General features: G+C 41.2%; 1 protein-coding gene across 2 annotated transcripts in view; it reads right to left on the bottom strand.

Annotated features, from left to right (window-relative positions):
- The window catches only part of LOC134794383 (delta-1-pyrroline-5-carboxylate synthase), a 62,626-nt gene extending 50,806 nt beyond the window's left edge, over positions 1 to 11,820 (bottom strand). Inside the window, exons 1-2 of one of the 2 annotated variants that reach the window (XM_063766188.1) lie at positions 11,791 to 11,820; positions 11,295 to 11,342 (exon numbers count right to left, since the gene is read on the bottom strand). In XM_063766188.1, the coding sequence (XP_063622258.1) occupies positions 11,295 to 11,342; positions 11,791 to 11,805 (63 nt within the window). In that variant the 5' untranslated portion in view covers positions 11,806 to 11,820. Of the gene's footprint in view, positions 1 to 9,801; positions 10,016 to 11,294; positions 11,343 to 11,790 lie in introns of those variants that run through there. The other variant, XM_063766186.1, reaches the window with a different exon arrangement.
- Between the last annotated feature and the right edge of the window lie 2,092 nt (positions 11,821 to 13,912).

Here is a 13,912-nt window from a genome sequence, read left to right as displayed (position 1 = left end):
TAAATAAAATATTTCAAGATTGTTTTACAAAACATAGTTTCAAAGTTCATTGTCATTGTAATCATCAACGACCTCTAATTGGTTTAACACAATAAAGATGTGTTTATCAGTATTAAATATGTTTATACCACAAACGTGTGGTTATGGTTATCAAAATTAAATGTTAGAGTGGAGGACGTCCCAAATATTCCATCCGGGTTGTACTAAGCATTCCTTAGACTTTAAAATGGTTAAGAGTGACCTTAAAAATACAGATTAGTGTTACTACGACGTCCTCATGATATTTTACTAAATTAACTACTATTACTAAAAAAGATTAGGTTACATAATGCAGATGTGAATGCGGCACTGGTGTTGGACTCTTTAAGATGACAAACACCAAACATACGCGATGGACGTTTTTTAGGGTTCCGTTGTCAACTAGGAAACCTTATAGTTTCGCCAAGCCCGTCTGTCTGTCCGCTCGCTGATTTGCTCTGAGATCGTCAGTGCTATAAAGCTGCAATTTAGAATCAATATTTATGTAGGTATCAATTATGCCGATAAAGAGGTAAAATAAAAACTAGTAATATTTTTTTAGGGTACCTCCCTAGACATATAGTGGGTGTGCAAGATTGCACAACCTTTTTATATAGATTTACCTTTTTTACGTATTTTTGTCTATGTTTTTGATACCTTTTGTCTATTTATTATTTTGGCAGATTACATTTTGTTTTTCTCGAAACCAGTGCCGTTTTAATTACAGTCGTCGATAAAATTGGTTCTTCCACCTTAAATCTAAATGATAACTCGCTCAAAAAGTGCAATGAGTGAGACGGCTCATAAGGGAAGACGGTGAAGCCGTCGGGGGGGTCACCGCTCCGCTCGCGCAGCAAGGCGCGGGCCCTGCCCCTCACGAACCAAGGCCGACACCTTCCCGCGTGGCGAGCGGCGCCTCGTCGCGCTCATCCGCCACCATTGTGGCGCGCCAGCTGCAGGCGAGGGCGCAAAATGCGCGCCGTCTGGCTGAAATAGATAAAGAACGAGAGCGGCAGGCTGCTGAGCGCGAACTGAGCATCGTCGTGGCTGAGCGCGAACGCAAAGTTGCTGATCTCGAACTGGAAGCCAATCTCGCCGCCATAGAGGCGGGGGGCCCAAGCCGACATGGAAGCCATGGCACGCGCAGTCGTGCAAGCGTACAGGAATGGTTGAATAATACGATTCCTAACACCACTGAACAACATTTATTAAGTGCCAACCCACCTTTCAGGTCCGACGATATTGCGGCCCAGCGCGAGACACTGGGACCGAGAGAGCCGCACGGCGCGAGTGCCGCGGCATATGAAAACTCTCCTGAGCGAAATCGCCCTGAAGACGGAGGAGTGACTCGCTTAGTAAATTCGCTCGATAAGTTGATAAACAAAGTGAACCAAACGAAGACGGAGTTGCCGACCTTTGACGGCAAGTCATACTTAGATTGGTTAGCTTTAAAAAGAGTTTACGAAAATAAAGCAGATAGTTTCTTGCCTACTGAAAATTTAGCTAGGTTATCACGCGCCTTACGAGGGACGGCGCGCGATGCCGTGGCGGGCCTGCTGGCAGCGGCCCGCGACCCCGGCGCGGTGGTGGCCGCGCTCGACGCGCGCTTCGGCCGTCCCGAGCTCGTTGTCATGCATGAAGTGGCAGCGGTGCGTGCCCTACCTAAGGTAAGCTACGACGGTAAGGATCTAGTGATTATCGCAAGTCGTATTCGTAACTGCGTAGAGGTTATCCGCATGTTAAATAAGCCCGACCATTTACGCTCGCCTGAGCTGTTTCAAGCACTATGGAGCAAGCTGCCTGCGCTGCTGCGTCCACGGTGGTTAGATTATGCTCACGTTCATTATGTAAACAAAACCATGACTTATTTGATTGTGACAAGTTTGTCAAACTGTCAATAAATGATAGGTGGCAATTCATCAAAAAGAATAAAATATGTCATAGGTGTTTGAAAAAAGGTTTCCATAAGAACAAAACTTCATGTATGAAAAAAGTATGTAGCGTAGAAGGTTGCGAAATGCGTCATCATAATTTGTTACACGGGTCTAAATTTGAACGCGTCGTTACTGCGCACATCGACGTGGAGGACAACGACGGCTTCGCCGACGGCGACTCCGACGACGACGACGACGACGAGCAAGTGCCATCGACGTCTGGCGTGACCGCGCCCGCGGCCGGCAGCCTACCCGAGGCGCCCGCTGCAGCTCCACTGCCTGACGACCCGGAACACGATATTCTGACGCATGCGACTTCTTCATTGCCCAAAGTGCCTTCCGAACGGCCGTTGTTGAAAATAGTTGCCGTCACCGTGTCTGGACCCTCTGGTAGCGTTGACACATTCGCGTTATTGGACGATGGGTCCTCAGGCACGTATATTGACTCTGAAATTTCTTCTCGAATTGGAGCGAAAACCTCCGATAGGCTAATTCACGTAGATTGCGTGCTTGGTTTAAGCAAGGACGTTAAAGTGCAGTATGTCAATTTTAATATACAGGGTCGTCATTCAACCGAAGTTCATTTTATTAAAAAGGCTAGATCGACTAACAGTTTAGGTGCTGCGCGGCAGTGTGCGCATCAAGATAGTGTGCGCAAATACCCTTATTTAGCTGGTATAGCCGGTGAATTTTGCTACGGGGACATAAAGCCCATGCTGATTATAGGACTTGACAATTGGCATTTTTCATTCGCTAGAGATGTGCGCAAAGGAACCAAGACACAACCTGCAGCTATTTTAACAGCTCTTGGCTGGGTTTTGTTTGGTTTCGGTTGCAGCAAGACTAAACGGGTTGACGTTGTCAACCATATCGCAGTAAGCGAACCTGACTCCGATAGCGATTATTTTACTGTAGAGCAACTTATTAGGGAGCAATTTAAGATCGATTCAATCGGTATATCGAAAAAAGAGGCCCGCAACGCTGATGACGAGCGCGCCATACAAGTACTAGAGAGCACAGCTCACCGTCTGCCGGGTGGCCGTTTTGAGGTAGGATTATTATGGAAAGCTGATAATCTGGACATTCCTGACAGCTACAAGTTAGCACTGTCCAGATTCCTCAGTTTAGAAAGAAAAATGACTAAAGATCCTTGCTATGCGGAACGTTATCGTCGCAATATTCATGACATGTTATCCAAAGAGTACGCTGAACAATGTTCCTCTCGCCCTGCTTCTGGACGCCCCGTTTGGTACCTCCCTCACTTTGGCGTGATTAACCCAAATAAACCCAATAAGTTACGAACGGTACACGACGCGGCTGCAAAATCTCACGGCGTGTCATTAAACTCTTTGTTATTGACTGGCCCTGATCTTTTGCAACCTTTACTGGGTGTTCTAATACGTTTTCGTGAGGGTGCCGTCGCTTTAAATGCTGACATTCGTGAAATGTTTCCGCAGATCAAAATTATTGAAAAAGACAGAGACGCGCAAAGGTTTTTGTGGCGAGATACCCCGGGTGAACCGATTAGGACGTACCGCATGTCATCCATGATTTTTGGGGCCGCGTCGAGCCCATTTACTGCCATACACATAAAAAATAAAAATGCTTTAGAATGGCAGGAAACCTACCCTGACGCGGCTCGAGTAATCATCGACGACCATTACATGGACGATTGCATTACTAGCTTAGACGACGTCGGCAAAGCTGCCAAGCTGGCAGCCGATATTTACACCGTACACGCTCACGCCGGTTTTGAAATGCGCGGCTGGACGTCGAATAACCCTAGTGCGCTTTCGTTGTTACCTAAAGAATCATTGCTTGAGGTGCCTCACTCTAATGATGTTGACGTTGAATTAGGTCGTCTGGCTACGCCGGTTCGCACGCTAGGTCTTATCTGGCAACCCGGTAACGACCTGATTGGTTTTAATACTGGTATTAGGAAAGATACCGCGTTGCCGGAGAAGCTAACAAAGCGAGAGGTTCTAGTGCACGTAATGAGAATTTATGATCCGCTCGAAATCCTTGCACCAATCGTCGTTCGTGGTCGTATTATGTTTCAAGACGCTTGGCGCAAGGGTTTGAACTGAGACCAAGAGCTTTCTCAATGTGACAGCGCCGCGTGGAAGTTATGGTTTCAAGACCTGATCTCCACTTCCAGTTTACGGATACCACGCCGCTATAACTTAAGCGATCTCGAGGTAGTAGAGTGCCAATTGCATGTGTTTTCGGATGCAAGTGAGTCCGCCTTCGCTGCTGTGGCCTATTGGCGCTTTCTTTATGTAAATGGTGATGTAAGGCTCTCCCTCATCTGCAGTAAAGTCCGCGTGTCCCCAATTAGGCCTGTCTCCATTCCTCGCTTAGAACTTCAAGGTGCTCTAATGGCCGCGCGTCTTGCCACGACGATATGCGAATCCCATCGACTGAAGCCAATGAGACGTGTTTTCTGGTGTGACTCAATGACTGCGCTGGGTTGGCTTCGTAGAGATGCGCGCACCCTTAAACCCTTTGTATCTCATAGAGTTGGCGAGATACTGGAGCTTACCAACATCAGCGAGTGGCATTGGGTGCCGAGCGACCTAAACGTAGCCGATGATGCCACACGTGTCAAACGTTTTGTGCTCTCTCCAGAATCTCGCTGGATCTCAGGGCCTACCTTTCTTTTTTCCTTGGACTGGCCCGCTGAACCTCAAATTGATGTCAGCGGACTAGGCCGCGAAGAGTATAAAAATATCATTCATCTTATCACCGAAACTGATCTGCCCGCACCAGTCTCTGCGGATCCAAGTCGATTCAGCTCATGGCTGAGAATGGTGCGAGCAACGGCAAAAGCGCATCAATTCATATCACTATTGCGAATGCGTAGTATGAGAAGACGAGACGTTAACTTCAATCTTCCTCGTCTTGAAGGACTCTTTATGTTCCTTCCATCCAACTTGCACATCCTCTCCTGGCACCTCTAATCCCCCTAACATCCCACCAAGAATAACCGCGACCGATTTACGCCTAGCCGAGCGCCATATTTTGCGGCAAAGCCAACTGGATTCCTTCAAAGAGGATATTTTGCGGATAAAGAATCGAGACCCGTTGCCACGAAGCAGCCGCCTTTTATGGGTGGAGCGTGGGAGCGGTTAGTTCGCAGTGTTAAAGAAGCCTTAAAAGTGACCCTCAGAGAACAGGCTCCGTCAGACGAAGTTTTAAGCACACTATTGACGGAGGCTGAAGCCCTGGTAAATACGCGTCCGCTTACGCATGTGTCGCTCGACCCCGATGCTGATGAGGCTCTAACACCGGCCCACTTCGTACTCACATCTCCATCTGGCCGCCCCATACCCGCTACCCTGACCGAGGCGGATCTCCTTAGTACAAGCAAGTGGCGCAGGGCGGTGAGACTGGCTGACCATTTCTGGCAGCGCTGGGTAAAGGAATACCTGCCCTGCTTGGCACCACGTGCGGGGGGAGGGTCGCCGCCTAATGTCGCAGTAGGCGATATCGTGATAGTTTGCGATTCTAACCTACCAAGAGGCTCGTGGCCCAAGGGTCGCGTTACCGCCCTTTACCCTGGTAGAGACGGGATAATAAGAGTGGCGGATGTTGCTACCGCCGCTGAAGTGTTGCGCAGACCCCTAAGAAAACTAGCGAAGGTCCTCGTCTCTCTCTAAAAAAGGGGAGAATGTGCAAGATTGCACAACCTTTTTATATAGATTTACCTTTTTTACGTATTTTTGTCTATGTTTTTGATACCTTTTGTCTATTTATTATTTTGGCAGATTACATTTTGTTTTTCTCGAAACCAGTGCCGTTTTAATTACAGTCGTCGATAAAAGTGAGGATGACATTTTTTTTCGCTTTAGGTATCGGGTGTCGTTAGATAGGTCTTTGAAAACAAATACAGGTCTTTAACACTCATGTTTTGATCAAATCTCAAAACATCATGATGTGATATGTATAGACAAGAGTTAATAATTTACAGGCGCTCTGCAGAAAATAGATGAAAAACCGCATAACCTCGAGCACGAACTTGAATTCATATCCGCACACCGGATGCCGGATGCTTAACATATTAAATTAAAATTCGTGAATTTCATACGCTGAAAACTTCAGTGTTCATTAAAAAAAATGCTACTAATTTGTAATAAATTTCGTTCTACACACTAACTTAATCCGTAGTACAAATAGCCTAATCTCCTTTCTTGTGAGTGTGTATTTACTTAAGCCTGTGCCAGACGGTTGACAACCACAGTCTGCAACGTGACCTTGGTAGAAAACAGTGGTTTTAAACCATGTAGCAAGTGGTTGAAAACTAATTATGCATGACCTTTAAACGCCCTTGGTAGACAGGCGTGCTCTGCCAATGCCAACCATACAAATTTAGGCTTGTTGTAAACCATGTAGACAGCCGCGCTTCTACCTCGCTTCTACCAAGGTCACGTTGCAGAAACTGCGGTTGTGTACCGTCTGGCACATGCTTTAGTTACTCTGTTTTCGGAAATTGTATTTTCCAAGTTGCAATTTCTGTCATTCGCAATTTTTACCAGTTTATTTCTTCTCAAAGCATTTCCAACCATTCACATATTTTCCCATTATATTTATTTTTCATTAGCTTATTTCCCTGTAGGTTTTGTAACCATTCGCATAAATTGGATAGGTGTCTTTTCTTATTATAATATACGACAATAATTTATTATTGTAAATCAATGTCGTAGGTACAATAAAATTAACGATATTTATATTATATTTTGGAAAGTACACAGTACACGCTTTTGTATCCTAAAGCAATTTGAAGTAAAACTTAATCTAATCATCCATGTTAAAGTAACCAAGATTCTGCCTCAAAGTCGCATGCCGCCCGCCGCAACTTCGTCGAGGCGAAATCCATCCGACAAAAATGTAAATCCTGAGATTTTTCGAAATGTTCTACTTAATCACTACATTTCTCAAGTCTAACCAAAAAAAACTCCGAAAGCAACAGCCGTTGCATTACAACCCCGCATAACCATAATAGCCCAAGTCTCTTCAGGTTCGCCAGGAAATGGAAACTTTTTAGTGTAGAGTGGTATTACTCGCATTAAAAGCTTTTGAGGGCACCTTTTAGCCGGGAGCGATCTTTATTTTGCTTCACTCCGACATTATTTACTCTGCGTTTTGCAGTGGCCGAATTTAGGTATTTAAAATCTAATTTAATGTATAGATAACTACTTACCTACTTGAAGTCAATAGTTTTGAAAACACCTAATGATGAGTCATACGTGAGTTACAGATAAAAAACACATTTTCTCTACAGTTTAAGGATTCCGGTAATACCACCGTAATACACTAATGCTACGAAGGAAAACAGATTGCTGTCGTAAGAAGCACTTATATATTATGGATAATATATGAAATAACATTATTTTGTCTACCGGCTCGATTCGGGAAATGAATTAGAGGTTCGCTAGATATGAAATAGTAAAGTTATGTGACGTTCCACGGCAAAAGGTACCTTATGGCGGCTGGCGCTTACGTCGCATACCGCCGCAATAATATTGGAGCGACATTAATATTAGCGTAAGCGCCAACCGCCATAAGGTACCTTGGGACGTCACATATCTTTACTATATCGTATCTAGTTAATCTCTAATTCATTTCCCGAATCGCGCCGTGATTCAGCGCAGCAGCGAGGTTTGAATTTGAGAAAAGCTCTCTGATGTTCAAGATTGCTTTGATTTTCTTTAATATTTATGTAAGGTATGTTGGGATAAGTGCGGATCTGGGTTAAGTGGATAATTCAGTTATTTATAAAAGTACGCGTAATACCATTTTCATGTCATCTTAATATTTACATAAGCAAAGGGTTTTTCGTAAATATTTACCCCCTTATTCATAAACTCTGTACAAACCTCAATTAGCTAATAATCGTTTGTCCTTATCTGTCATTTTGACTTATGTATTTGTAAGAAAGGGATAAAACATAACTAACTAATATGGCTCAGCGATCCAAAGAGGATCTTGGCCTCCGAAACGAGAGCACGCCACTTTTTCCGATCCTGCACCGTTTCCTGCCAATTATCGGCTTGAAGCTGACGCAGATCCGCTTCCACACTGTCTCCCCAGCGGTATCTGGGCCGCCTACCGGACGGCCACCAGTCGGTCTTCCCAGGTACGCCCTCTTGGCAGCCCGATCCTCTCCCATTCTTAATAGGTGACCGAACCAGCGAAATCTGTGGGATTTCGTTTCCCGGATGATATTGGGTCCGGCCACCAACTCCTCGATTTCGGGGTTCTTCCGTATCCTCCACGTGCCGTTGTCTCTCTTGATAGGTCCCAGGATCTTACGAAAGATCTTTCTTACCGCTACTTACCCCCAAGATGGAGACTTTTGCGCTGAACTCGTGTATTTTTGTAGCTCTTCATGTGGAGGTATTCAGTTTTTAACTGGTTAATCCTGAGACCTATACTAGAAGCCTCTCGCTCCAAGACACTGGCTGCCTGCACTACTTCTTCGCGGCTTTCCCCTAATAAAGCAAGGTCGTCCGCGTATCCTATCACTTTGTGCTTGCCGCTCAGCTCCAGCCCTATGTCCAACGCTAACACTTTTCGGACAACATGTTCAAGGGCTAAGTTGAAGAGCACGGGTGATAAGGCATCTCCCTGCTTTAGACCGATAAAACATAATTTAACTAAATCAGGACCGTAAAATTTTATAGTTTTTTCACGAGGTAGCCCTGAGATCCCCACTTCTCCCGCGTCACGTTGTTTAACAACCAAGTAAATATACCCCGCGTTTTTTTATATTTATTGTACATACATATTATTGATTGAATACCTGTTTATATATGCTGGATTTAAGAATTATGGCTGGTTTTAGATGTACATACATATTTATCCGCATTTTCCCATCCGGGACCAGTCCGGACTTATATTATAACGCGGAGTGCACTTAAAAGGAAAAAAAACGGTATCTTCTATGATGCAAAAAAAATATGTAAGCTTAGTACACTTGTTTTCATACTTATTAATAACAAGTATTAACTTTTTTAAATCCTTACAGGAGTGAAGCAAGAAAGGATTACAGAGGACCGTGAAGGATAACAACTTGTCGACAAATAGTCCGCATTTACCCCAACATACCTTATTGAGCAAGGCGTGGCTTAATACCAAAAGCATATTTTCGATATTATGTATGTTTTTCATCATTTTTACACGGATGTAAGTACGTACCCATATAAGGAACGTTTTATAATAGAAAATATAGCTAGAACTTTATTCGGAAGTACATTTATGTTATTGTTAATTTTATGTTATTATTATTGTTAACTAAGTAGTTTAGTAATTTCGGTCATTAAGATCATGTAATCTTAATCTCGTTATTTACTTAATAAGTAAGAAACTAGATACCTACTTGTACATACCTTATGCGTACAAGCTAACAATAAACAGAGGAGCTAGTAGGAAATATAAACATGTTTCTTATGTAAAATAATTCCGATATGCGTCGTAAAGTTCTAGACTCGTATGCAGACTTTGCCCTTAGCACTATATATGCATGCGTAACGTGCAATTGATAGGTACCTATAAAATAGTATTAAATTTACCAACAATTCTATTTGAATCGTACAAATCAATTTTATTTATCAGTCATATTAAACCAAAGTCCAGCTGACTATCAAAAATGAGTTTTGTTTATCATTTTTACGTGTCTATTTATTTTAAAACAAATTTTAAGGTTTAAATATTTTTAGTCACTCGCTCAACATTTTTTATCTTTAATTAATTTTCAGATCGTACATTGTAAATGGGTAGGTATGTAAACAGATTCCTCTGTTTTGTCTTAATTAATATTTAAAAATAAATAATTACATTAAATACTTACGGCTAATTTAAATCCCTTTATGCTAAAATTCCTCGCTTGTTGAATCCGAAAATTTTCTCCGAACAGCCGGTTTTGCACGCATCCCCTCCTCAGGCTCAATATCAAGGAATGATAACACATTTCAACTATTTTTTACCACTGATTATAAATTAAAACGTTCATTAAATGTATAAATAGTTAGATATGTTACTATAAGGCCATTAAATTACCTTAAAATAATTATGTCCTTTGTTTTATTACTGTTGCATGTTAGAGCACTTCCCGATTGCTAGACTGCTAGTATAATTGACTGTGTTAGTAAACGGACGATAGGCCTTATATATATATTATATCAACATCACAGCGAGTGACGTGAGCGATAAAGTAGAGATATACGGGATGACTCAATTTATATTAGAGTAATGCCTGATTGAAGGCGAATAATACGGTATCTTTAAAAATTCAATAAGTTCATATCCAAATGTAACGGCTCACGGATGGTGCACGGAGAAATGTACATACAATCCAATATGATATGAAAGTATAGGTATAAGTGTACTAAAATCTTATTTTTTTATTTATTGTTTCTTCGGACCTTTATACATTGTATACGTGTCGGGCCCTAGCTATCAAAACCGATTCTTATAGCTACTGAAATAAATTTTAAGCAAATTCTATATTAACTCACATTTATAGACGGGTCTAACGCGAATTTTATTCAATTACCTTGATTTACCGACGTTTAAAATATTAAATTCTATATTAATTGAAAACTAGTTATTTTTTAACAACGAATACATAATAAGTACATATATAATAAGCTTATCAGAAAACATTCTGTAGTTTATTGCAGTTGTCATCTGTTACTATTTATAGAAAATGTGGAGTGGAAAATGTTAATAGTTAAGTGAGTAGGTACACTAGGTACAGTCGCCATCAGATATATCGGAGCGGCCAAGGTGCTCATAAATATCTGAACACGCCTCTATTGTCAAGGCGTTAGGTGCGTGTTCAGATATTTGTGAGCGCCTTGGCCGCTCCGATATATCTGATGGCGACTATACGTCCGCATTACTTATCATTATGTACAATTATATCATAATATTTTAAACTGCTCTTAACAATATTTTATTGATTATGAATCTTTGTTATTTGAAATAAATAATTATTGAATTGAATTAATACCGAACATAGGTTTTCTTCTTCTTAATAATAATATTTTGTGTGGCTCTATAGTTAACTTGCAGAAAACGCCTTAAGGGAAAACTTGTACGTAGATACAGTCAGCAGCATTACTTTCTGAGCGAGAAAGGTGGCCTTATTAACACAATTTTTAAGAGATTAAAGGCGTGTGCATTTTACACACTTTACCTGCATAGCTTCTTCAGATTTTTATTGTTTTTTTTATATTTATACTGATAATATATAATAAAACCCTTACCATCGATAGAGTTACTAATACCTATGGTCTAATATTTAACCTACAAATTAACAAGGCCTTACACGCTACTTACATGAGGATGCTGAAGTGCACTAAGTAGTGAAACACCGAATCGGAGCGGCTGTGAACAAAAATACAAATAAAAATGTCAAATTCCTATTTCCAATATTATTTCAAGCTAAGATTATTTCGGTGATAGGCATAAGCCAGGCTTCTTATCTCTACACATCTGTGTCTAATTCTTGCGACACATTGACAGATTTGTCCGCCAGAAAAATCTGACGGACACGTACAGTCAAGTGTAAAAATATGGGTGCACAAATCATCTCAAAAATATGTCCCATAACTCTTATGTCAGCGAATTAAGAACTATGGGACATATTTTTGAATAAGTTGGCTGTACGTAGGTATATCGCTAGCTCTTAATGATGAAATTGATGATATAACTTATACTTACCCCGATTTTAACAAAACGGAACAAGAAACCAGAAAACCTTAGTTAATTCCATAACATAAGATTTATTTATTACACAAAAACATTTGTTTTTTTTTTTATATTAAATACCTACCTTATCGATATTCATTTTCCTATTCTGTCTCGAAATTAATTATACTCAGATGAAAGGTTCACCCTGATGCTGAAAGTAACAAGCTACACTGTTGGGAAGTAGAGTCATCGGTTATCGATATGCTGATATTAATATCGATAATAACCGTGAACAAGTGAACAATAAAACAGGACTCTTCATTAATTGAGACATATATACTACATAGTATCTACTATGTAGTATATATGTCTTGTGACTATCTAGTCAGAACAAGTTAGCTAAATCGTCACCTCTATCTTAATTACTTACACGCTTGTATATGTTAAAATTGTTATTTTTCTAAATACAGTTGCCCCTTCAAGTGGCGGTCAACCCGTAAATGGTCGATGCGAAAACCAGTAAATTGTCATCCACCAGTGAGTGGTTAATGAGGTGTTGATGTATTTAGAGGTGAAATTGAACGCATTTAAGTATAGTTACGCTCTTCTAGCGCCCAAAATTAGGTAGCGAGTTAAAGAAGGATAGCATACCATAAGAAACACAAAAACACTTGGTATAAAATTTGTTGGTGAGGACCATTGATTCGGGAGCGACCGCCTAGTCCGAGGTCAGTCTCGTTTTTTAAGAGGTTGTTTTGTAAAAGAAATTGTATCTTAGGTCTTTTTTATTGATTTAATCTTAAAGATAAAAGTCTTCCTTTGATAATTAAATAGCAATTACCTCCAATAATCAATTAGTTTTATGGTAGTAGTCATTTTTAACAAGGAAGCTGGAAAACTGTCATTCTTCCGGAGTTTGATTACGTCTGGCCAAATGTATAAACATTAGAATAATTTAATTGCTATATTCAAATAGCCTATATAACGCTGATTCTAACAATATGTGATTTAATATACTTTCAAACATAAAAAAGCTTAAATCGACGATTTTGTAAAATTTTCTTAATCTGCGCTGACCACCCACCGGGGCCCCGCCACTTGACTACTTTTCGCGTTTTCGGTGGCGCCACTTGAAGGGCTACATGACTTTGGAATAAGTAGGCCCTATTATTATTTTTAACAGACTTGAAAATTTCGACACTATGGTGTGCGGTACGTTGGATAGGTCTTTCAAATTGAATAGGGGTCTTCAAGGACCATTTTTTTTTTATGTGTCTCGCCCCCTACCCCCTAAAACCGACATGCTCTTGGCTGTTTTTTTATACATGTTTCTCGAGATGGTTAGATGTATTGTGTAAATGGCTGGGCCGATTGGCAATATACTTTTTTTCACGGGTCATATCATTGTCATCAAAATCAGAATCTGAGGATGAAATCCTGGAAAAATCAAGAGAACTTTTCAAATATTATAAACACACCTTTAGTGAATCGTATCATTGTTACACTAATGTATTTAATTTGTGACTGCTGATGAAAACCGTATAATTATGTTGAGATCACTACATTCAGATGTCGCGGCCGCAAAATGCTTTTTAGTACTGTTTGATTCAACAGGGTCGCAAGTATTTTAGAGGGCCGTATTTTCAGGCTTTAGGTTAGGTGCAAAGTCAAGGTATAGATCCGACGTATGTTGAACTCGTTGGAACAATCTATAATAACAGTACAGCCAACATTAAATTACACGCACCTGGTCCTATATTCAAAATAGAAAAAGGCGTTAAACAGGGCGATCCGCTGTCTCCTACACTGTTCACCAGTTGCCTAGAGGAGATATTCAAAAAGCTGGCGGTCTCGTGGGAGGGGTTGGGCATTGTCGTCGGTAATAAACGGTTAACTAACCTGCGTTTTGCCGACGACATTGTCCTTTTCTCCCACACTGCATCTCAACTGCAACTCATGCTACAAGACCTCAGCACTGCGAGCCTTGAAGTTGGACTCACAATGAACAGAGCGAAGACCAAGTTGATGACCAACAGAGCAAAACATAGGGTCACAGTAGATGGGCAGGATATACAGTATGTTGATGAGTACATTTACTTGGGCCAGATAGCTTCCTTCGAAAACAGGCAAACCATAGAAGTCAATAGACGTATCGATAACGCCTGGAAGAGCTTCTGGTCCATGAAGGCGCTATTGAAGGGTGACCTTCCCCTGTGTCTCAAGCGCAAACTCATCGACATGTGTATCCTGCCTATCTTAACCTA

This window comes from Cydia splendana, chromosome 10, assembly GCF_910591565.1.
Source record: "Cydia splendana chromosome 10, ilCydSple1.2, whole genome shotgun sequence".
Lineage (NCBI taxonomy): Eukaryota > Metazoa > Arthropoda > Insecta > Lepidoptera > Tortricidae > Cydia > Cydia splendana.
The sequence above is the reverse complement of the archived record's forward strand: the minus strand, read 5'-3'. Positions and strand labels throughout refer to the sequence as shown.